The sequence below is a fragment of the Piliocolobus tephrosceles genome, chromosome 13 (genome assembly GCF_002776525.5).
Source record: "Piliocolobus tephrosceles isolate RC106 chromosome 13, ASM277652v3, whole genome shotgun sequence".
Lineage (NCBI taxonomy): Eukaryota > Metazoa > Chordata > Mammalia > Primates > Cercopithecidae > Piliocolobus > Piliocolobus tephrosceles.
Genome location: NC_045446.1, coordinates 74,691,571 through 74,718,198, shown reverse-complemented (window position 1 = coordinate 74,718,198; position 26,628 = coordinate 74,691,571). Strand labels below are relative to the sequence as shown.

General features: G+C 35.6%; 1 protein-coding gene across 7 annotated transcripts in view; it reads left to right on the top strand.

The window, feature by feature from the left end:
- The window catches only part of DLG2 (discs large MAGUK scaffold protein 2), a 2,237,713-nt gene that overhangs the window by 1,111,520 nt on the left and 1,099,565 nt on the right, over positions 1-26,628 (top strand). For 5 of the 7 annotated variants that reach the window (XM_023209277.2, XM_023209276.1, XM_023209283.1 and 2 more), the window contains one exon: positions 1,882-2,043. In XM_023209277.2, coding sequence (XP_023065045.1) covers positions 1,882-2,043 — 162 coding nt within the window. The remainder of the gene's footprint in view (positions 1-1,881; positions 2,044-26,628) is intronic. The other 2 variants (XM_023209278.2, XM_023209280.2) reach the window with 1 other exon arrangement.

The window sequence follows — 26,628 nt, the reverse complement described above, 5'->3', positions numbered from 1 at the left end:
TTATTCCACTCACAATGAGCATAACTGATCAAAAGTGAATGCTCAATTTGATCCATGTTTCTGAGGCAGATTACATTGCCAAATTATTCATAGGGTCGGCTAAACAAAAGCATGGTATTTGAAGTTCACAGAAATATTCTAACCTCATTGTGTCATGCATTCTCAGTGATTTTTTTCTGCCAAGCTGCCAATTCGGTTTTCAGACGTGGACTTCATCTTCTTATGGGGGTACAGGAGAGTGATGATAATTGAAAGAGGATTCAGATTGCAATGATCTGGATAGGGTCTTGGTGCTGATGCCCATCGGTTAAGGTGACTCTTGACAAGTACCTTAACTTCTTGGAGTGTTAGTTTTCTCATGGGTGAAACGGCCAAGAATGATTGCAATGGAACAAGTATGTGAGAGTCCTTTGGCAACTGCAATTATGACACTGTTACTTTTGTTGAGACAAATGTTACTTGGGGCATTGAAGAAAGCCCACCCTGCCCCAGAAAGTGTAAGTATTGATTATTGATAATCTGCTTCTGAGGAAGAGTGAACAACAGATTGAATTATCATCCCTGCAATGTTTCTTGTTACTTTTATATTATGAATCAGTCTGAGAGCTGATGTCCAAGAAATTATATATATACATATATATATATATATATATACGATAAAATTAACCATTAATGACAAAAACAATGGGACACTGGGAAGAGGTTAGATATCACAATTAGCCTGTGATGGTGTTATGACAATGTTTAGATCCCTGCTCCCAATATCCCTGTATTAGGCACAAACAACATAGGCAAAGTACAGCAAACGAACACTTCATTAACTGAATTAGGGGTCAGATGTAGAGAGTTCCCTTTCATCTTTCCCAGGTAGGACAACAGCCTTAGAATGATGGAAATCTGAAGGGATAGATCCAAGGGAAAAGGGGTACAAACTAATAAGAGACAAAGAAATAGGATGGAGACCCAGGCTAAGGCTGAAAATGGAGGTAGACCCCAAGAAGAGGGCTGAGCTCCCTCAGAGCGTTCCTTATCCTGAACCTTGTTTTTCTCTCTGCCAGCTTCCTTTTATCTGCTTGGAAGACTCAGACGATGATCTTTACTGTTACAGTCATGTATAAGCAAGAAGGTTAAGAAAAGAGGAAAAGGGAATAAGAGAGAAAGAAATATTTACCTCTGTCCCCTCAGGGAGCCATTGGAATATAGGCAGATGCCTTGCCTTGATTTTTAAAATTCTTTAAAAGCTAGCTCTGTTTCTAAAACTTGTGGTCTTTTGTCCCACAATCTGACTAACCTGAATCAATACTCCTTCTCCTAGGGAGTGAAGTAAAGAAAGATAAGGTTGTCTTCTCTTTGAGTCTAACACAAACAATGTGGGTGACAAATTATTTTCCTCATTTCCAAAGGAACTTAAATCACTCACAAATTCTGAAAGAAAATTAAGTTTTCTGAATAGGATATATCGGAATTCTATTTTCTTCTTGCCTAACACTTTTTTTTTCTTCTCCATCCATGACCTAGAATTTTTAACACATACTTAGCTACTCTGGTCAAGAGGGTGACCTCCTCACTTACTTAAGTAAAGTAAATGTTCTGTCTCATTTGTTATCACCTTTCTGTAACTCACAAACAAAGAGAATATATCGTTGGGCAGAAACAAGTCCTGGGCATTGGTCAATATTCGTGGTTAACTCAGTTTTGCTTGCATTTGATCTGGTCTATGGTGACCGCCAGAAGAGTCTACAGCAAAGCCCATTTGGTGAAGTCAAAAGTAGGTGCACACTGTGTCCTATTGATGAAGTTAGAATATGAAGTTCAGTCTATTTCCTTCACAAACACTGATATATACGTATTTTTTCTTTCTTTTCTTTTCTTTTCTCCTAGAAGTATCGATACCAAGATGAGGACGCTCCACATGATCATTCCTTACCTCGACTAACCCATGAAGTAAGAGGCCCAGAACTCGTGCATGTATCAGAAAAGAACCTCTCTCAAATAGAAAATGTCCATGGATACGTCTTGCAGTCTCATATTTCTCCTCTGAAGGTCAGTTATACTGCCTTTCCGACTTTATAGTTGGTGGCGGTGGTTGGTCTTAATTGCTAATGGAGATGTTTGCTGGCCCGATTAAATGAGGCTCTTTTAAAAAGTGATAGAGGACATGGGTTGCCAAAGGGCCTTTCTTGTGCATTGGAGGCTCACCTTGTATTTTTGGGACATATTTTTATTGCAATTGTTTGAATATCTGGAAAAATCATTTTAGTTGCTGAGAATGGTAAAGAAAGCACCAAGATTTAAACATTGAAAGGGAAAATAAGCTAACCACATATTTTTAAAACCCAAGTACATCAAGGTTTTGCTCAAATGCTCTCTGTTCATCAGTATTCGTGGTCCAACAAAGGGAGCAAATATAATAAGATCACATCTAACGATTGCCTTACTGTCCACACTATAAAGGAAAATGTGTGAGTTGTCTAATCAATGCCTCTATTGTATCCTAGAGAAAATTGTTTACTAGACTTATTTCAATTTGGTGGCATACTTTTGCCAATACTTTCTACTTTTTAAAATTTAATTTTAAACAATTGCTTGATAAATTATATTTTGACAAGAAGGTATAATTAAATGAGAAAAAATACTTTTCTCTGCCCCCCTTGGCTGCAAATTAGCAAATTACTCTGCTTTTTTTTTTTTTTTTTTTTTTTTGGCTGAACTGGCACTACCGGATTTTGTGTTTTGGACAAAAAGCTTTTAAATGTTTATCAAAGTTTAAAAAGAAAAATCAAAATTCGGCTGAAATAAAAGAGAATTCAAATGGAAAAATTAAAAACACCTACCAATTAATTCCTTAGTAATTATTGCTAAACAAAAATTTATTTCATCACCTAGAACATTCATTTTGCCAGCACTTCTACATGGCTGTGCTGCAATAAAAAGTATAGACATAAAAGTGTCTTCCATGTTCTCTGGATCTTATTATACCTGCCAAAACATCTAAGAGAGGTTAACTTATGCTTAACCTTATGTTTCAAATTTTGAAACATTTCAAACATATTCATATGCTAAATTGTATTATCAAATAAATTAGCTATTGCTATTACCAATACATAAAAATATTGGATCAATTGTCAAATTCCAGTAAATATTACATAATAAGTAAAAATATATTAATATTAATATTCTGCTTCTGGGATTCATTGTGTAAATCTCCAGAATTTCTTTGCAAGTGCTTGGATGACTGGTGAAAATGAGTATGTTTAACCTGGAGAAGAAAAGATTAAGAATTGGGGGACACAGGACTTAACCTTTTTTACCTCAAGACTGTCATCTGAAAAACATGACATCAATGTCGTGCAGAAGGCAGAAGCAGATCCATTGTGCATAAGTGACAGTAATGTATATTATATGTGGGATCATCTTAACACCACAGCTCCTGATATTTATAGCTACTCAAAAAAATTATAGACTACTTCATGAGACAGAAGTTCCCTATCCCTAGAAATCTTTCAGCAATGGATAATGGCTTGTCAGAGTTTTTGTAGAAAAGACTCCTTCCGTAGAAGGGTAAACAAAAGTGCCGCTAAGGTCCTGTTCAGGAATCAGAATTCTGTGTTCAGTATAGAATCATTCTGATTCCTAGAGTTAGACAGTACTCTTTAATTTTTTCAAACAGTTGCTGATCCCTACTCTGTGTACCAACCACTGTAAATTGAGAAAGGGCAGGGCTGAGAGACTGAACTGCATCGAGGGTACTTACATTTGTTTTATTCTTTCAAACTGGTTGAAAAACTCCCTATAAGAACCTCCATAAACCAGGCACAGTGGTCCGCGCCTGTAGTCTCAGAATTTTGGGAAGCCAAGGTGGGAGGACCGCTGATCCCAGGACTTCAAGACCAGCCTGGGTACCAAGGCAAGACCTTGTCTCTGCAAAAATTTTAACAAATTAGCCAAGCGAGGTGGCGTGCAAGTGTAGTTGCAGGTGTGCAGGAGTCTGAGGTGAGAGGATCCTTTGAGCCCAGGAAGTTGAGGCTGGAGTAGGCCATGATCACACACACTGCACTATAGCCTGGGCAACAAAGTGAGACCCTGTCCATGCCACAACCCCCAACACACACATACACAAATTTTGCCACCTTTCTCCCTTCCCAACTTTTCCTCCTTAATCAACTCTAGAGCATACCTCCCAAAGGACTTTAGGCTAAGTAAGAAGGATAATCAAGGCTAGCATTTTATATCCTTCTACTAGAATCGATACTATGGTGATTGTTAGTATTATATTTAAGTCAACTAACAATGATAGATGAAATATTTAAAGTAAGTGCATCTTTTGTCTTATCAGTAGGATTATGCCTGAAAGTAGTGAAATTCCTTGTGTTACTTCTGGGATTCAAAAATGGAATAGGGAGAGTCCAAATTTTATAACTGGTGCTATTGTAATTATGAGGGATGCTAGTCTGGTTACAGTAAAAAAAAGAAAAAAAAATGAACAGAACAATGAAAGCATCATGGGAGCTTTGTTTTGTATATTAAGTCTTCAGCATATACATGATAATATAATTATCTGAACATCTGCAGTTTTGGTGATTGTACCATCATTTATTATGCTACTCGCTGTCTCATTTGGAAAATGTATATCAGAGTTGAGGGGACAGTATGCTTTTTCTAAATCTCAGATCTCATATAAACAAAGGAAGTTTTCCTGTTTTTCCTTTATCCTTTGCCTTCTAGGAATCTCAGTCTCAGAATTAACTATATTCAACTTCAATGGGTTTCTGTTAGCCTAGATTTTCTGTTATATTTATGTCACTTCTAACTAATTTCCTAGCCTTTTATTGAGGGCACCTCATATCAGTTTTAAGAACAGCCACCTATGAATAGCAAGACCCTGGGATGAAACACCGCGGTCCTAATAGATTTTTCTCCTTTTTGGAACCACCAGTTCTGTGGTATGGCCCCAAGGTGTTGTGAAGAGGAGGGAAAGGGAAGCTGGCCAAGAATTTCTACACTCAGGCTGTGAGGTAGCTATTTTGGGACCAGGATTTTTTCATCATGACCTTCTCGAGATGTTGTTTATACTGAACAAGATGTGTTTGAGTATTTATTTATTTATTTGTTTATTTGTTTATTTTTAAACTTGTATTTTAGGTACAGTGGTGCATATGCAGGTTTGTTATATAGGTAAACTGCATGTCACAGAGGTTCGGTGTGCAGATTATTTCATCACCAGGTAATAAGCATAGTATCAAATAGGTAGTTTTTCAAACCTCACCCTCCTCCCACTCACCGTTTTCAAGTAGGTCTCAGTGTCTGTTGTTCCCTTCTTTGTGTCCATATGTACTCAATGTTTAGGTCCCACTTGTAAGTGAGAATACATTGCATTTGGTTTTCTGCTCCTGTATTAGTGTGCTTAGGATAATGGCTTTCAGCCCCATCTATGTTGCTGCAAAGAACATGATCTCATTCTTTTTCTTTTACTTTCTTTTTCTTCTTCTCCTTTTTTTTTGAAATGGAGTCTCGCTCTGTCGCCCAGGCTGGAGTGCAATGGCACAATCTTGGCTCACCGCAACCTCCACCTCCTGGGTTCGAGGGATTCTCTGCCTCAGTCTCCTGAGTAGCTGGGACTACAGATCTCCTGACCTCATGATCCGCCAGCCTTGGCCTCCCAAAGTTTTTATGGCTGTGCAGTATTTTGTGGTGTATGTGTTCCACATCTTCTTTATCCCAGCTACTGTTGATAGGCATTTAGGTTGATTCCTTGCCTTTGCTATTGTGAATAGTGCTGCAACAAACATACCTTTGTGTGTGTCTTAATGGAGGAGCAATTTATATTCCTTTGAGTATATACTCAATAATGAGATTGCTTGGTTGAATGACAATTCTGTTTTAAGTTCTTTGATAAATTGTCAAACTGCTTTCCGCAATACTTGGAATAATTACATTCCTAGCAGCACTGTATAAGCATCCCCTTTTCTCTGCAACCTCACCAGCATCTGTTATTTTTTGACTTTTTATAAAAGCCATTCTGACTGATGTAAGATGGTATCTCTTTGTGGTTTTAATTTCCATTACTCGAATGATTAGTGATGTTGAACATTTTTTCATATGCTTGTTGGCTGCATATATATCTCTTCTGAAAAGTGTCTGCTCATGTCCTTTTCCCACTTTTTTTATAGAATTATTTTTTGGCTTGTTAATGGATTCTGAATATTAGACCTTTATTGGATGCATACTTTGCAAAAATTTTCTCCCATTCTGTAGGTTGTCTGTTTACTCTGTTGATAGTTTCTTTTGTTGTGCAGAAGCTCTTAAGTGTAATTAGATCCCATTTGTCAAATTTTGTTTTTGTCACAATTGTTTTTGACATCTTCATCATGAAATCTTCACCAGGTTCTTTCCAGAATAATATTTCCTAGGTTATCTTCCCGGATGTTTATAGTTTTAGGTTTTGTATTTAAGTCTTTAATCCATCTTGAGTTGATTTTTTGTATGTGGTATAAGGAAGGGGTTCAGTTTCCATCTTCCGTATATGGCTAGCCAGTTGTCCCAGCACCATCTATTGACTAGGGAGTCCTTTCCCCACTGCCTGCTTTTGCCCACTTTATTGAAGATCAGATAGTTGGTGATGTGCAGCACTATTGCTGGGCTCTTTATTCTGTTCAATTGGTCTATGTGTCTGTTTTTCTACCAGTATTATGCTATTTTTGTTACTGTAGCCTTGTAGTATAGTTTGAAGTCCAATAATGTGATACTTACAGCTTTGATCTTTTTGCTTAATATTGCCTTGACTCTTTGGGCTCTGTTTTGGTTCTATGTAAATTTTAATAGTTGTTTTCTAATTCTGTGAAGAATGTCATTGGTATTTGATAGGAATAGCACTGACTGTGTAAATTGCTTTCAGGAGCATGGCCATTTTAACAATGTGGATTCTTCCTGTCCACAAATTGAAAATAAAATGTTTTTCAATTTGTTTGAATCATCTCTGATTTCCTTGAGCAATTTTTTTGTCATCCTCATTGTAGAGATCTTTCACCTCCATGGTTAGCTGTATTCATAGGTATTTTATTCTTTTTGTGGCTATTGTAAATGAGATTGGGTTCTCGATTTCACTTTCAGCTTGGATGTTGTTTGTAGATAGGAATGCTACTGATTTTTGTATACTGGTTTTATATCCTGAAACTTTGCTGAAGTTGTTTATCAGATCATGGAGCTTTTGGGTAAAGACTAAGGGGTTTTCTAGGCATAGCATCATATCATCTGCAAACAGGAATAGTTTGACCTCTTCTCTTCCTGTTTGGATGCCTTTTACCTCTTTCTCTTGCCTGATTGCTTCGGCCAGGATTTCCAGGACTTTGTTGTAAAGGAATGGTGATAGAGGGCACCCTTGTCTTGTTCTGGTTTTCAAGGAGAATGCTTCCAACTTTTGTCCATTCAGTATGATCTGGGATTTTACAGCTCAAGATATGCTTTAGATTGTCTTAGTAAAGACACCCTGTGTATCTCTCCTTCATCACCAGTAGTAATAGGAATAAATGTGTAAGATTTTTCTAGGGGGAAAAAAAGTCCGTTTTAAGGTTGGCCAATTTTGTGCTGTAAATATTCCCAGCATTGCTGATTTCAGGCTATCGACCTAAAGCTACATTTTAAATATTTGGAAATGGAGGCACATGAGATTCTCATGAGCTAGTATGAGTGAGCTCCAGCACAGCACTGTGAATATCAGATTCAAGCGCTTGCATTTTTATAGCAACAAGATACATTTACTAATCAAGTTGTTACATTATCACAGTTCAACTGTTGAAAAAACCTACCATGATTAAAATCTAATGGGTTATTTTCTCATAAAGGAAGCCTGTTAGATTCAGGGAACTGCTAAAAAGGTACAAGGTCTCCATTAGAACTGTCATATTTTCAACTTCTTTGCCTTCTTTTATCTGTCTAGTATTCTTGGGTCAAGCACTAAAAGGAAGAAAAGGAGGCAAAACACATAATCAGATGCTTGCCCCAGAATCCTACTGAGAAAACAATGTGACTCCAGTATTAATGGAGAATTTACATATGGCATGCCTAAACAGAGTGTGAAATTGCTGGATAATAGTTTAAATGTCACATTGAGTGGGCTCTGAATCATTAGCTGAGTAATCTCACTGTCACAGGTTTGAGTATCATTTTTCTCCATCGTCGTGTATCACTTGAAGCCCTGGTTCTAAAATTCATCTGTCTTTGGTGCATACCAGCTGCCGAAGTGATAGATGGGCTTTCTAAGCCTGTTTTCATTAGAGTGCCTTGGCCAGTGTGAAGTATGGGGTTGGAAGGAGACATGCAATTTAGTGGTGAATTCAAGGGAATTTGTTTTCCTTTCCTCAAGGTGTGGGGATGCGTTCTCTTCAGATGTTACCTAGAATCTTTCATAAAAGAAGTTGGCCTATAATAAACCACAAGAATTTTCTTTTCAGTTTAGGTCTTTTCACTTTAGGTCAGTTCAATAAATATTAATTGAGTGCCTACTATAGCACTAAGTGACGGGGAAACAAAGAGCAGTGAAACATGATTTTCAGTATCTGGATTATTATCTTGGGGGACTTGATTCATAATTATTTGTTACTTATTATTATTCCAAAACTGAAATTTGAATTCCTCAAACTTAAAACCCTGGGGCCCCAAGCACCTACCAGAGCACTGTAGGAGTATTTATTAGCGAGAGAGAGAGAGAGAGAGAAACGGAGGGAGTTCACTGCTGTCCTCTTCTTCCTTACCTAATCATCATTTATATAACATTTCATAAATTCTAAACTTCATATTTTATCACATATTAACATATCTGAAATCTGAATGTGTCTTAAAATCAATGGCATCTTGCAATTAAAATTGGCTGTATTTCCTAGGGTGTATTAAAAAACAAGTGTGTCTTGCAGTCAAAACCAGCTTAGATTCTTAGGTTTAATGACTAATTACAAGGAAGATTAAAGCTTCCTTTTACAAATTGGCGTGAATTACTTTAATCAGATAAATATAATTGTGTGTTCTTGAATTTTCACAGAGACTAGAATAAACAGTTCTGGGAAACTTTGCTGGAAATTAGGAGTATGTGAGGTTTGGGTAGACTTCAATACCCTGGGACAACTGGGCACTTGTTGAGTATATATAAGAAGACATTTGGGAATCTGTAGGCAATGCACATTTGAGAAATTATAGAAGAGCTGAAGCATGAGGAAGCCAATAAAAAACTATAGACAAAGGATAACAATGTGTATTTTTTATACTGTTTTCTTACTAGAGTTGCCAGAGCACAATCATAGGAAAGTATGTTTTAGCCAAAAGTACAATAAAACCCTCTTCCTATATAAAGCCTTTTCTGTTAACTCTTGGCCAACCCCAACTAGGCATAAGATCCTATGGCACAAGGATTTAGTGCATCCCACATAGTCATCATTTAAAAATATACCTGATTCTATTGTTCTAAAAAAATATTTGTTGAACTATACATTAGTCCCCACTTATCTGTGGGGAATACATTTTAAGACCCCCCCCGTGGATGCATGAAACTGCAGATAGTGCCAAATCCTATTTATATTATGTTTTTTCCTATGTTTTCATATGTATGTCATCACATACATATGATAAAATTTAATTTATAAATTAGGCTCAGTAAGAGATTAACAACAACTGATTTTGAAGTATTTATGTTATACCCAGGTAGAAGTGTTAAACAGTCAGTTAATAAAATACAGTTATAACAATATACTTTAATAAAAGTTACGTGAATGTGCTCTCCGTCTGTCTCTCAAAATGTCTTGTGTGTACTGACCTGTTTTCAGGCCATAGTTGACCTCTGGTAGCTGAAACTGCATGAAAAGTGCAACCTAAGATCAGGGAGGACTACTGTATAATGTTCTTTCCTCTAGGTTTGCCATTTTTCTTGCTCTTAGTAAATGTGTACGCTCCCATGACCTGGACGGCACCTTATTTTTGTTTTGCTTTGTTTTGCTTTTCATTTTACTCCCTTATTGGAATCTAAAATGAAACTAGACTAGCATCTCCCAAAGTATGTTGGGTGGAATTTGGTCAGCATTATTAAAATAAGGTATGAATGAATGCTTAAACACATTTGAGGAGTTAAATCCATTAACTTATTGAAGGATTTCTCAGAGTCTTTACTATAATAATATGAAATATAAACATATAAGATGGAAATATGATTAGTACAAAGTATTTCCCAAACATATTTTGTCATAGAATTAATTTCTTTAGTATAAAATTATGTTTTGGTTAGGCACATATACTTTTGAAGTGTACAATAAAGAAAGTAGCAAAGAAAGATCTCTCAAGACCTAGAAAAACTGTTTTATTTTTTGGAGCTGGAGAGGTTAAGATGGGTGTTGTCAGAGAAAAAAAAAATTATACAGGAGATCATTTTTTACTTGAAGGAAGTGTGAAGTAAGGGAGAAGAGTCAAGGTTGCCCTATTCTCTAGCAGTTGTGTAACAATATGGAAAAGTTCTGAGAATTGCCAAGTAGTTGACTAGGATACTGACATACAATGTAAGAATTAAGGAAAGGGGCATAGAGTGGGCCCAAACATCCCATAAAGCAAGAGAGATGGGCATGAACAGGTAATGAAGGACCTTATGTAGAGACTGGACTTCAATTTGTAGGTAATGAGGGGTGACTACAGAATTTTTTAAAAAGAGAGTAACATGACCTGATTTGCAAATTAGACCATTATTCATGTCATGTGGTACAGTGGAAGGAAAAATTGGAAAGGTATGACATCAGATTCAAGGGCATCAGGTAAAATGTAAAAGATAGATAAACTTTGATACAAAACAGAGGTATTGGGATTGAAGGGAAAGATAGATTAGAAGGTTTATTTAGAAAGAGATATCATCAGGACACTGAGACCTATTACATATAGAAGGTGGAAGAGAGAGAGAAATAGAAGATAATTTACAATTTTTAAAATTTGACCCCTGAGTAGAGGATGTATCATGAAATGAAACCAAGAATGCCAGAGGAAGAGCAGATTTTAGAACGGCAGGGGAGGGAGTGGGATAATTTCTGAGTTTATGTTGGAATAATTGATTTTGAAGTATTTATGTTACACCCAGGTAGAAGTGTTCAACAGTTGCAACAGTCAGTTTGAAATAAAAATCTGATCTAGAAAATGGAAACTTTGAAGTTTTTAGTGTAGTTGGAGTTGTGAAAACGGATGGGATTGCTCAGGAGAGGGGAGGAGAACACAGAGGACTGAAACACAGGTACCACCAACACCATATATGGGCTTTGGGGAGAAAGAGGTACTTACTGAGGATAACATGAAGCAGTGAGAAATTTACCACAACATTTAGCCTTTAGTAGCTTAGAGCTTCTATTTTCATAACTAAGTTATGAACTTCTACTAAAAGGGAGTCACGTCTTTTAAATACAGAAATTTGTAGCTCCTTTACAATGCCTAAGATTGTGTTAACCAAACAGCAGATGTTTTAAAATACTTATTTGATTAATTAAAAAAAAAAAAAAAAAAAAACCTTATGAGTTACATTTGACCCCAATAGTCATGAGGCCCTGACCACCAACTGAAAATAATGTGCTTATTTTTCCTTTCTAGACATTATGTTTTTAGTAATACGACTAATTAGAAAACTATTCTGATTCTTGATATTTTAAGCAATAATCTTCAAAAATGTAAAATCCTTTCATTTCTATTTCTTGCCACTAGATGGTGGAAGTAGCTGAGATGATCTTCCTGGAAGCATCTAGTCTTGAGGAAGAAACAGATTTGTGAAGCTAAATTGAGAAACTCTTAGTTAATAAAACCATAAGGGTTTGGCAGAGATTTGTGACTTGTGCACAATGCATTGTGTTCTAGGACTAGTCTGTTGTAAGAGGAAATGGTTGAGTAAAATATGGCTTTGACAGACGCATACTGAATGCAGGCACAAAATCTCCTGATCGAAATTCTATGCAAATAAAGCATTTCTTTCCTCAATTATCTTTAATTGAAAAGGGTACAAACAGCATACCCACATAATTCTGGCTATTTAGGCTAGATATTGAAAAGTGGGAAGAAAGGAGTGTTAGGCATAGGACTGAATCAGTGTCTCAAAATGTCAGAATTCTTTCTAGAACCAAAGTCATCAAGGGTTAAGGCAAGCTTGTCCAACCTGCGGTAATGGGCCACATGTGATCAGGATAGCTTTGAATGGACCCAACACAAATTCGTAAACTTTCTTAAAACATTATGAGATATTTTTTGCAGGTTTTTTTTTTTTTTTTTTTTTTTTTTTAAGCTCATCAGCTATCATTAGAGTTAAGTGTATTTTATGTGTGGCCCAAGACAATTCTTCTTCTTCCAATGTGGCCCAGGGAAGCCAAAAGACTGGACACCCATGGAAGGGGTTCTCTCCATGGGTTTTGAAAGATGAGTTTGTGAGGTGAAATTCAAATTTTCTACTTCTTTTATCTACACAGTATTAATAACAATAATAATAATGACTTTTTTCTAAGAAATATTAGGTTATTAAAATTATAATAAGTTTTAAAAATAAGTGTTTATAGAAAATTCTAGGTAAGTGTTATTAGTGATTATTTGTAGCTGCAGATATTTCTAGAGTTAACTCAGTTACACAGAAATTTTTCTCAAAACTAAGATTTCACTATTGCCAAAACTTTTGTTTTATACAATTAGAAATAATGTACTAACACTCACAGAGGCTGCTCACCAATATAAGGCACCTATTATTACCGTGGTTAAAGATGATAATGTTAGTGGTACCCTAAAATGATACATAACTTCTACATCCCTCCCATATTTCTAAACAGTCTGGAATTGTAACCTTTTGGTGAGCATATTTTCAATTCTTTTTTCTTAGCAAAGATAATTGGAAATTTTTCCAAACTCTGCGAAAATGAATTCTGACACACATAGTGCTGTTGAATTTTTAACTCTTTCTCAGCTAATCCAGAAAAGTAATAGCATATAGTGGAAAGCAGATGGGCTTTAGAATCAGACTTACCGGTGTTTACATTGTGGCTCAGTTGCTTTCTAGCTGTGTCTGTTAGCAAATCTGTTAACTTCTAACCTCTTGGAAACAATAGTATGGAATTCACATTCCATGCTGTAAGGATTACTTGAGATAATACATGGAAAGTCTGTAGTACTCGGCGCCTTGTAGTTGCTCAGTAAATGGTAATTATTTCACATTTAAAAAAAAATAGAAAATACATATGCATTTAAGAACAAATCTAAATTTAAGATTAGTTAACTCTTTGAGCTCTCAGTAATGATTGGAAATTGTTGTATCCTCATCCTTGATGTCCTTCAGAGAATGGTTTTACACTATAGAATATTCCCATCTCAGCTAAGTAAGGGTGTGTTATTCAAATTATTATCTCTTCTGCAAAAGTGAATGTCATGTCGGTTAGCTCAAATTGTAGCAAATGAATTGGGGACATTTTGAGTGGTCCAAACAAGAATTTACTAAAGCAGAAAGCTTTCTTTTAAGGCTAGTTATGGGAGATATTAGAATATATGCACTATCTTTAAAGATAATCAGGATGTGCAAGAATCATTTAGTGAACAGAAGCTATATAACAAACCACTTATTTAACCTTATTTAATAAGTATAAAAAATCATCCAGAAGGCAATTTTTAAATGCTTCTATAGGTATATGCAAAGGAAACTTATATAATCTTATCTAAGACAGAATGTTGTATAAGAAAACATGGTAGAGAAAGTTGAATTGATTTCCTCCAACTCAGAGATGAATTGCCAGTGTCTAGCAATCAGATTTAATCCTAATGCAGCTCCCAGGATATATTCTCCCAGTCTAGCTGACTCATCAAAGTCACTCTGAACGCAGATGATTTGTTCCTTCTGAATTGGCAGAACATTGAGTATGTTAGAGTTTGTGGCCAATTTTGGGTCACAGGTAAGTTCATTTAAAATGCATTCAAGAGGCACTTACTGAAGTTCCTTTACATAGAACAGAACAACTCCCCATCTCCCACCGGGACCTTAATGCCCATTAAGCAATAGGGCTCATACAGAAGTAATGGGATACTTACAAACATTAGCTTGAAATTATAATAATTGAAGGTGTTCCAGAGATTTTGTTTTCAGGACTGGTGCTCTAGAGATTTTCTAGTTTCACCTCTTCATATTACCTGTAAAGAAATTCTTTCTTTCTTTCTTCTCTTTCTTTCTTCTCTTTCTTTCTTCTCCTTCCTTCCTTGCTTCCTTCCTTCCTTTTTCTTTTCTTTTCTTTTCTTTTCTTTTCTTTTCTTTTCTTTTCTTTTCTTTTCTTTTCTTTTCTTTTCTTTTCTTTTCTTTCAACAGAGTCTCGCTCTTTCACCCAGGCCGGAGTGCAGTGTCGGGATCTCTGCTCGCTGCAGTCTCTGCCTCCTGGGTTCCAGTGATTTGCCTGCTTCAGCTTCCCAAGTAGCTGGGATTACAGGTGTGTGCCAGCACACCCAACTCATTTTTGTATTTTTAGTAGAGACGGGGTTTTACCATGTTGGCCAGGCTGGTCTTGAACTCCTGACCTCAGGTGATCTGCCCGCCTTGGCCTCCGAAAGTGCTGGGATTGCAGGCTTGAGCCACCATGCCCGGCCCAAAGAAATTTAATTTAAAAAGTTGTTTCTGATGGTAGTTTATTTTCTCAGTGGACTATAAGACATATTACCTGCTTTTAATTATAAACAAGCAATATAAAACTATTTGAAATATCATTTCAAAAAGTAGGTTTTATTTCTTTTATGAACCATATAAGCAGAGCTGCCACCACTCATTCAATATATTTATATGAATTAGAAAATGGAGCCCCTTCTCAGACAAGATGACACCTTGTTATAATTTAGATAATGTGCTGCACAGATCCAGGCAAGAGGCTTTTAAGTTCAGCAATAAATTCCTTAAATAATCAGATAACCCGGTATCCAATAGCAAGCCTCATAGAATCACTGGACTTACATCTCAGCAGAGGCATTAGGAATAACAGTCTAACCACTTAATTTTACAAATAAAGAAGCTAAGAATCACAGCTGTTATGCGACTTTCCCAAGGCAGCCACCTAGCTAACACTATAGCTGAGACAGGAATCCGGGTCTTGGATTCCTAGACCTGAGTTTATGTCTCTGTTTGCCAAGAAAAGTAAACAACAGGTGTTCTTGACTCAGCAGGTCACAGATGTTCACTTATTTCAATTTCTAGGGGATGTTATTGAAAATTGTTATCACTGAGTTATTATTTGTTTATGCCGTCTTTCAGCTTTAGGAAAGCACCAAATCTAGGTTGTTGACACTAGACCAACCTCTCTCTTCATCCCAAATCTCTCCGACTAAACAGTGTGCATCAGATTGATTCAGTAAAAGTAAGCCTCATCATTATTTAACTCTTATGTCCATTTGTGTACTTGTGCAAATTCTGATGAGATAGTGTTGTAAAAACAAAATGTAAATGATTCATATATCAAAGACTAATCTACATCGTAGCAATGCTATTATTTCTGCTATTATTTCTCTATGGGATGCTTTCCCAGAGCTACAGGGCAGTGTGTGGGATAAGAGCTAGGCATGACATCAGAAATGTGCCATTTGAGAATTCACTGAATGCTCCTAAACCTAATTTCCACATTTATATACTGATGATAATAGAAGCACATTGTGGGCAGTAATTAAGATTAAGGAGGTTATTTGTTGGCTTGAATTTTTACTATCTGTGCTTAAAGGACCCCTTCCTCCACACTCGAATTACTGTGTGGCTACCTCCACCTTGACTTCTGTTTTTCTAGTCCCCATTTTCCATTCCATCCTCTTTTTCTCATTCCCACCTTTTAGAACGGTCAATGGAAAAGTAAGAGAAACATATGATAAAGAAAAAGGAGCTGGGTGGTGAGGGTCAGGTGGTGGGTGGGGGCACAGCGGGGAATGTCAACATACAGTCAGTTCAAGGAGTTGTCAGTGTGTGGGACTTCCAAAAAACCAATGTAATTTTAGGCTACATTAATAGAATTGCATGCCAAGAACAAAGAGATGACAATTCTACACTATGCTAGAATGTATTGTTAGGATCTGAGGACCATATTTCAGAGAGAATGGCAGCAGATTGGGCTGCTTTCAGAGAGGGGTATATAGGCTGGCAAGGCTATTAAAACCATATCAAATGGGAACATCAAAGGCCATGAGTGATGTGGTCCTTGGAGAATAGACTCAGCTCACAATGACGTGGTAGTTCATCTTTAAAATGTTTAAAACAAAGAACTTGTCCATACAATTTTTGTAGACATCAAGACCTTTAGAGTAAACAATGAAAGAAAAACAGAGTTTATGTAAGTTAAAACATTTTTGTTTTAAATAACTTGGTCCAAAGAGAGAATGACCTGCCTCATAAGGTAGTGAACTTCGTGTCATTGGAGGTATTCAAGCAAAAGGTAGAAAAATCTTCAATGAGATATTGTAGAGATGATTCAGGAAAGAGAATGTTGAATAGTGTTTTCAACCTTTTTTCCACCCATAAATTACTTTGAGAAATTGATTTGAAAAACTATGAGCCCTTTCCCTAGATAAAAACTATACCCACAAAACTATACCCACAAAAATATCGCATAAATCTTCAGAAATGATATGAATTACTTGAAGGGCATCTATGGACTTCCTGTGGAACATAGACTTAAGGTTAGGAATTTCTGGATGGAATGAATTTCAAGTTTTCTTTCACCTCTGAGAAACTATGATTCCTATTTTTCTGTCTCACAGTTACTGCCTGGGTAAGGAATGCTTGTCCTTGAGAATAAATCTTTCGTAAATTTCAGAAAAAATAGGAGGAGGCCTCCCAATCTACTGTGTCTGGAAGGCCTGCCCAATTCCACAGCAGCCCTCAGAAGCAAAGACCAACAGGTTCCCCTAGATGAGAAGGATTTTAGGGTACATTTGCTTCAGGAGGGTTCTCTAAATGCAGAACTGCTTCTGATTCCATTCTCCTCAGTATATTTGATATATTCTTATAAGGCAGTTTTCTGTTTATTATTTAGTGCCATAAGCTTTTACCATCTATTTAAGCCAAGAGCAGTAATATCTTGTCTGTCTGAATTTGGGTTTTAACTGTCATAAGACTGTTTCCTTTATGCTTGATGGAAGTTGCATTCTAGCAAACAACTGTTTTCAAATTACCCCATCAATTTGCTAAAATGATGATACACTTTCCATAGAATTCTAGCACAGAGAATTTCCAATACGTGGCTAGACTCTTCATAGAAATATCAGTCATAAAATGTGTACTGGGTATTTATTTTTTCATCAGGGTCACAGAAATGCACATGAATTGAATTCTTCTTCTTTTCTCTGTACCATTAAGATATTGACAGGTTCAGAATTGCTGGGTTTGAAATTTTAAGAATAGCTAACTCATAATATTTCACTTTCTGCTCCAGGGCAGGGTGAGCTGCTTATAAATCAGCCTGCAAATATGATGAATTGGATGTCTCCAACTCAATTAGCTTAATGTGGGTAGGAGGATTTCCAGGCTTTATGGCCTCTGTTTTACTAATCTACTGAGCAGACTGTTATATAAAATGTGTCTGAGTATTAATGTCTGAACCTCAGAGAAACATGTTTGGTATTTTTCATTTCAGCATCCAATGTCATTCTGTATTTCATAGCTTTGATTTGGATCCAGAGCTACAGAGTGATGGTTCTTAACATGATTTATATTGTTGCAAGCCTTACCTTGTTATCTTTATGCTTTCTGACCAAGTTTAAAAAGTAGCCTAATAAAATTGCTTCTGTCACTGGGTGATTTAATTGGGGGGAAGAATCTCAGCAATTTAAGGAGAACTGCAAAACTGGAGCTATTCTTCTGTCAAATAAATGATCAAATGAAATGGGCCTCAGCAAGGCAGATGCTGATAGTTTTGAGAGCTTCTGAGGCACTCATCATACTTCAGTTGTGAGATTTGTTGGAGGAGTTGATAAGGAAGTTTGTTTGCTTTTTATTTTCTTAAGGTGAATATACTGGGGCCCTGGGAAACGTTTATATTAAAGAGAACATTTTGGATGTAAATATATTTTGTTCCTATGTATATCATTTGGCATTTTCTTTATATTAACTGTCTATGAGCGGTCACTAGCTAAATTATTTTCTATGTATTTTCTTCTTCCCTCTTCTCTCTTTTAGTTTCTCTGTCAATCCCACCTCTGCCTTACACATTATTTTTCTCTCTTTTTTGATAGATAAAATTTTATGTATTGACCATGCACAACATAATGAAGTATATATAAATTATGGACTAAGTTTATTTAGAAAACAAATTTGTTTTCTAGCTAATTAATGTATGCACTACTTCATGTAGTTATTTTGTGTTGAGAATATTCACCCACTCTCTTAGCATTTTTCAAGAATAAATATATTGTTAATATGCTGTACAATAGATTTCTTGAAATTATTTATTCTAAGTAAAATTTTGTATCCTTTGACAACATTTCCACAACTCCTCCTCCCACCAACCACCTGAACTCCTGGTAACCACCATTCTACTCTCTACTTCTATGAAATCAAATTTTTAGATTTCACGTAGGAGTAAGATCATGCTATAATTGTCTTTCTGTGCCTGGCTTATTTCACTTAACCAAATGTCTTTCAGGTTCATCCATATTGTGTCAAATGACAGTATTTCCTTCTTCTTCTTGGCAAAATAGCATTTCAGTATGTACATATACCACATTTTCTTTATCCATTCATCCATTGATGAACATTTAGGTTGATTCCATATTTTGGCTGTTTTGAATAAGGCTGCAACATATATATGAGTGCAAATGTGTCTTCAACATACTGACTTTATTTACTCTGGTTATATACCCAATAGTTGAATTACTGAATTATATGATACAGTTCTATTTTCAAATTTTTGAAGAAGCTCTATACTCTTTTTCATAATAGTTGCATTAATTTATATTCCCATCAACAGTGTGTAAGTGCTCCCTTTTTCCCACATCCTTGCCAGCATTTATCATCTTTTTCATAATAGCCATTCTAATAAGTGTGAGATGATATCTCATTGTTTTTTACTTGCATTTCCCTGATGATTAGTGATGTCGAAAATACTTTCATATTCTTCTTGGCCATGTGTATGTCTTCTCTTCAGAAATGTCTATTCAGATCATCTGCCCATTTTCTAATTTGGTTGTTTTCTTTCTGTTGAGTTATTTGAGTTTCTTATATATTTTGAGTATTAATTCCTTAACAGATGTATAGTTTGAAAATATTTTCTCTCATTCATGTAGGTAACCTCTTTCTTGATTATTTCCTTTGCTGTGCTGAAGCTTTTTAGTTTGATGCAGTCCCATTTTTCTAATTTTGTTTGTTTTTTTTTTCCTGTTCTTGTAGGACCATATCCCCAAATTATTGCTCAAACCAATGTTGTGAATCTTTTCCCCTAGGTTTTCTTCTAGTAGTTTCATAGTTTTAAGTCATGATCACAGTGATAAGTGCATGATCAAGACCAGCTGATCATGGCAAATACACTTTTTAAATGTACTGTTGAATTTATATTGCTAATATTATGCTGAGGATTATTGCATCTATGTTCATCAGGAATATTGTTCCGTAGTTTCTTTTTTTATATATCGTGTTCTTGTTTATCTTTGGTATCAGGATAATGCTGTCCTCATGAAATGAATTTTGGAAGTATTCTCTCCTCTTCAAATTTTTGAAAGTGTTTGAGAAGAATTGGTATTAATTATTCAATGAATATGTAATATAATTCAACAGTAAAGCCATCAGATTCTGGACTTTCTTTAATGGAAGATTATTACTGATTCAATCTCCTTGCTTTTGATCTATTCAGGTTTTCTCTTTCTTCATGGTTCAATCGTGGTAGGTTGTATATGGCTAAGAATTTATCCATTCCTTCTAGGTTATCCAATTTGTCCGTATATAATTGTTCATAATAGTCTCCTATGATCCTTTTATTTATATTGTATTAGTTATAATATCTTCTTTTTCATGTTTGACTTTATTTATCTGAGTCTTCTGTGTTTTTATTATAGTCTAGATAAAAGTTTGTCAGTTTTATGTATTTTTTTTCAAAAAACAATTCTTAGTTTTACTGCTCATTTCCAGTGTTTCTCTAGACTCTGTTTTATTTATTTCTACTCTAATCTTTCTATTTCCATCCTTCTATTAACTTTGGGCTTAGTTTTTTCTTGTTTTCTTGTTCATTGAGGTGTATTATTTGAGATATTTTTTCTTTTTGATCTAGACATTTGTTGCTATAAACTTGCCTCTTAAAACCAATTTTGCAGTATTCTGTAGGTTTTTGTATATTGTACTCTCATTTTCATTTGTCTCAACAAATATTTTAATTTTTCTTTTAATTTTTAAATTCACTCATTGGCTGTTCCAGAACACATTTGTTTAATTTTCATGTATTTGTGAATTTTCCAAAGTTTGTTCCATTATTGATTTCTAGTTTCATACCATTGTTGTTGGAAAATACACTTGATATGATTTTAGTCTTTTAAAATCTTTTATGATTTGTTCTGTACCCTCACACATGATCTCTTTTGGAAAATGCTTTATGTGGACTTATAAAAGATGTGTAACCTGCAGCTGTTAGAGAAAATGTTCTGTATATGTCTATTAGGTCCATTTGATCTAGAGTATAGTTTAAGTTCAATGTTTCCATGTTGATTTTCTGTCTGAATAATCTCTCCATTGTTCAAAGTGGGGTGTTAAAGTCTCCTACTATTATTAATTTTATTCTGTCTCTCCATTCAGATCTATCCATATTTATGTTATATGTTTAGGTGCTTGGATTTTGGATGAATGGGTATTTATAATTGATTATGTTGTATGTTCTTGCTGAATTGAACCCTTTATCATTATATAATAACCTTCATCTCTTTTTATGATTTTTTTTTTACTTAAAGTCTATTTTATCTGATATATATGTAATTCTTGCTTTCTTTTGATTTTCATATGCATAAATTATCTTTTTTCCAGCGCTTTACTCTTCGTCTATGTGTGTTCTTACAATTACTTAAAATGGGACTTTGTAGGCTGCATATAGTTGGGGTGTGTTTGTGTGTGTGTGTATTTAAATTCATTCAGCCAATCTATGTAATTTGGTTGGATAATTTAATCCATTTATATTTAAGTAATAACTTGTAGATAAGGACTCCTTACTACCATTGTATGAATTATTTTCTTGTTGTTTTGTAGGTATTTGGTTCCTTTCTTCCTCTCTCGTTGTCTTGCTTTGTGGCTAAGTGATTTCTGCTAGTGGTATGTTTTGACTCCTTATTTTTGAATATCTTTGTGTGTCTATCATATGTTTTTGCTTTCTAATTACCATGAGGCTTATTTTAAAATGTTACAGTTATAACAGATCTTTAGTTGTTTTTTTTTCTTTTTTTTTTTTTAGTTTTTCTGAGAACATAGTAGGTGTATATATTTATAAGGTACAAGAGACATTTTGGTACAGGCATGCAATGTGTAATAATCACATCATGGAAAATTGAGTATTCATCCCTTCAAGGATTTATCCTTTGTGTTACAAACAATTGAATTATGCTCTTTTTGTTATTTAAAAATGTACAATTAAATTATCATTAATCCTAGTCTATTCTTATTCACTCTTTCTAACTATACGATTTTGGTATACATTAAACATCCCCACCTCTCCTCCTCACCACCACCCCTGCCCCAACTACCATTCTCAGGCTTTGATAATCATTCTTCTACTCCATAAATCCATGAGTTCAATTGTTTTGATTTTTAGATCCCACAAATAAGTGAGAACATGTGATGTTTATCTTTCTGTGCCTGGCTTATTTCAGTTAAGATAATGACCTCCAGTTCCATCCATGTTGTTGCAAATGACAGCATCACATTTTTTAATGAGTTCATTGTATATATGTACTACATTTTCTTTATCTATCCATGTATTGATGGACACTTACGTTGCTTCCACATCTTAGCTATTGTAAACAGTACTGCAACAACATGAGAGTGCAGATATTTCTTTGATATAATGAGTTCCTTTCTTTTAGGTATGTACCCAGCAGTGGGATTGCTAGATCATATGGTAGCTCTATTTTTAGTTTTTAAAGGACCTTCCAAACTCTTCTCCATAGTGGTTGTACTAATTTACATTCCCAACAGCAGTTTACAAGGGTTTCATTTTCTCCACATCTCCACCAGCATTTGTTATTGCCTGACTTTTGGATAAAAGCCATTTTAACTTGAGTGAGATAATATCTCATTGTAGTTTTGACTTGCATTTCTCTGATGATCAGTGATGTTGAGCATGTTTTCATAGGCCTGTTTGTCATGTGTATGACTTCTTTTGAGAACTGTGTATTCAGATATTTTGCTAATTTTTAAATCAGATTATTAGATTTTTTTCCTCTAGAGTTGTTTGAGCTCCCTATATATTATGGCTATAAATCCCTTGTCAGATGGGTAATTGGCAAATAATTTCTCCCACTTTGTGGCTTGTCTCTTCACTTTTTAAATTGTTTCCTTTGCTGTGTTGCTTTTTAACTAGATATGATTCCCATTTGTACATTTTTGCTTTGGTTGTCTGTGCTTGTGGGGTATTAATCAATATTTTTTTTTTTTTTTTTTTTTGCCTGGACCAATGTCCTGGATGGTTTTCTCAATGTTTTCTTGTGATACTTTCAGAGTTTGAGGTCTTAGATTTAAGTCTTTGATCCATTTTGATTTGATTTTTTGTATGAAGCAAGAGATGGGTCAAGTTTCATTCTTCTGCATATGGATATCCAGTTTTCCCAACACCTTTACTGAAGAGACTCTTTTCCTCAATGTATGTCCTTGGCACCTTTGTCAAAAATGAGTTCACTGTACATGTGTAGATTTGTTTCTGGGTTCTCTATTCTGTTTCATTGGTCTATTTCTCTGTTTTTATGTCAATACCATGCCTTTCTGGTTACAATAGCCCTGTAGTATAATTTGAAGTCAGGTAATATGATTCCTCCAGTTTTTTTTTTTTTTTTTTTTTTTTTTTTCTTTATACTCAGGATAACTTTGGCTATTCTGGGTCTTTTATGATTCTGTTTACATTTTAGGATTGTCTTTTTTCTATTTCTGTGAAGAATGTCATTGGTATTTTTATAGGAATTTCATTGAATTTGTAGATTGCTTTGGGTAGTATGGACATTTTAACAATATTGGTTCTTCTAATCCATAAACATGGAATATTTTTCATTTTTTGTGTCCTCTTCAATTTCTTTTAATTTATTTATTTTATTATTATTTTACTTTAAGTTCTGGGATACCTATGCAGAATATGCAGTTTTGTGCAGGTATACATGTGCCATGGTGGTTTGCTGCACCTATCAACCTGTAATCTAGGTTTTAAGCCCCGCATGCATTAGGTGTTTATCCTAATCCTCTCCTTCCCCTAGCCCCCCAACCCTGACAGGCCCCAGTGTGTGTTGTTCCCCTCCCTGTGTCCATGTGTTCTCATCATTCAACTCCCACTATTGAGTAAGAACATGAGGTATTTGGTTTCCTGTTCTTGTGTTAGTTTGCTGAGAATGATGACTTCTAGTTTTATCCATGTCCCTGCAATGGACATGATTTCATTCCTTTTTATGGCTGTATAGTATTCCATAGTGTATATATGCCACATTTTCTTTATCCAATCTGTCATTGATGGGCATTTGGGTTAGTTCCAACTCTTTGCTATTGTAAATAGTACCATAATAAACATATGTGTGCATCTATCTTTATAGTAGAATGATATATAATCCTTTGGGTATATACCCTGTAATGGGATTGCTGTATCAAATGGCATTTCTGGTTCTGAATCCTTGAGAAATCACCACACTGTCTTCCACAACTGTTGAACTAATTTACACTACCATCAACAGTGTAAAAGTGTTCCTATTTCTCTACATCCTCACCAGCATCTTTTGTTTCCTGACTTTTTAATAATCACCATTCTGACTGATATGAGATGTCTCATTGTGATTTTGATTTGCATTTCTCTAGTGACCAGTGATTATGAGCTTTTTTTCAAGTTTTTTGGTCACATAAATGTCTTCTTTTGAGAAATGTCTGTTCATATCCTTTGCCCACTTTTTGATGGGGTTGTTTTTTCTTGTAAATTTCTTTAAGTTCCTTGTAGATTCTGGATATTAGACCTTTGTCAAAGCTGTCAAAAATATGAAAAAATAAAATCAAAAATGAATTTCATTTACAATAGTCACAAATAAAAATTAAATATGTAGGAATTAGCCAAAGATGTGAAAGTTCCCTATAAAGAAAATTTTAAAACACCTGTGGAGAAGTAGGAATGCTTTTACACAGTTGGTGGGAATGTAAATTAGTACCGACCTGGTACGTAGGGTTAAAGATAAAGTCCTCTTTAATTTTCACCCTACTTTTCTTAAACAGAAGGAGTCTCAACATAGCTACCACAGCTAGAAATGTTCTGGGTCATCCCTAAAGCCAGCAGGCCTCAGAGCCCAAGTCCCATGGCATATTCCCTGGGTATAACTGTCAGTTATTCAGAGCCCGAGGCCTATTTAGTCAGCAGGTGATAAATCCTGACAGGACTGGATGTTTACCTTCAAGGAAATGGGTTCCCTTTTGACCCAGGATATGTCTATAAATGCTGCCCAGGAGCTAGAGACTGGAATAGGCGCTTTATGACTCTGCCCAGTGGCCTATCCTACTGTGACTGAGCTGGTATGCAATATATAAGACAAAATCCTCTTTACTCTTCATTCTCCTCTCCTTAAGTAGAAAAAAGGAGTCACTTTCATGGCTTCAAGCTATACTGCCTGAGGTTGGGGAGTGGATGGCACAAGCACTCCTTTGGGTATACTAGCTACTGTCTCCCTAAGTCACATGCCACCCTAGTCTACTACCTCTAAGCCAAGCCTAGCACCAGGAGTTGCCTAGGAATTTCAGTCCTTATTTCCTAGACTTCCTTTCAAGTTTATGTAAGACCCCAGAGCACTTCAGCTCACAGTGATGAGGCTTGCTGAGAAACATAAGTGATTTAAACATCATCATTACAATAATAGACTATTCTGAATTTGATCATATGTTTACTTTTACCAGTACATTTCATACTTTTAGAAGTTTTGTGTTACTAATAAGCAATATTTTCTTTCAACTTGAGGAACTCTCTTTAGATCTCTCTTTTATGACAGATCTGGTGGTGATGAACTTCAGCTTTTGTTTGTCTGGGAAAGTCTTCATCTTACCTTGATTTTTGATGGACAGCTTTGCTAGTTACAGTATTCTTGGTTGTCTTTCTTTTTACTCAGCACTTTGATATATTGTCTGATTTTCTCCTGGCCTATAAAGTTTCTACTGAGAAGTCTGCTGCTAGCTGCACTGAAACTCCTTTATATGTTATTTGTGTATTTCCTCTTTTGCTTTCAGGATCTTGTCTTTTTTATGTTTTACAAAATTTGATTATAATATATCTTGTGGTAGTTATTTGAATTTTATCTGATTGATAACCTTTGACCTTCTTCTAACTGGACATTTACAATTTTCACCATATTTGGAAGATTTTCTGTCACTATTTCTTTATATCCTCTTATTTCCTCCCTAAACTCATATGACTCAATTATGCTGTCCCGTGAATCTCATAAGTTTTCTTCATTTCTTTAGATTCTTTTTCTCCTGTGAATGTGTATTATCAAATCACCTGTCTTTGAGTTCACAGATTTTTCTACTTGATCAATTCTGCTGTTGACGCTTTCTATTGTATTTTATTTTTCATTGTGTGCTTTGTATTTTTCAGGTTCAGATTTTCTGTTTGATTTTTTTCATCCCTCTAATAAATTTCTCATTCTGAGAACTTTTGTTTTTCCTATTTTGTTGAATTGTTTATGTGTAGTTTCTTGATTTTTGTTTTGCTTTTTAGAAACAATTATTGGAATTCTTTGTCAGGAAATTCATACATCTTCATTTATTTAGGGCTAGTTACTAGCATGTTATTTTGTCCATTTGGTGATGTCATGTTTTTCTGATTGTTCTCGTTTCTTATTGTGTGGGGGTATCTGTACCTCTGAAGAAGCTGGTACTTAATCCTGTGTCTTCAGACTGGCTTATCTGGGAAAACCCTGAAGTAGGTGCAGCACTGGAGTGCACCAGACCCTGTGACAGTTGTGGCTATCATAGCACTGGGGCACATGAGAAGCTCAGACCACTGAGGGCTGCCTGCTTCTGAGGGCTGCTCAGAGCCCAGGACTGCTGAAATTGACCCATCAGTGATGTGGGCCAGCCAGGCAAGTCTGAAGGTTGGGAATGTGTGGGCTCATCTGCCACCAGGGTAAGCCTAGCATGGGGTCATGGAGATATGTCCCCTGTTGGATTTTATTATGTCAGGTCCAGGGGGCTAAGGTAATGTCCTGTGCCCACTTCCCTTTCTTTTCCCCAAGCAGACAATATTGCTCTCCATGCTTTGCAGCGTAGAGTTCGGGGGGAGGTGACACAGCTAATGTAAAACTACCCTTCTTAGTCTCTTCAATGCTTATTTTCTTCTTATTGTACTACAGCCATATACTATGATCCGCCATCTGGTTTTCTTAGCTCTTGTAAAGGTATTTTCATGTGTGAATAATTGTTCAAATTGATGTGTCTGGAGTGGG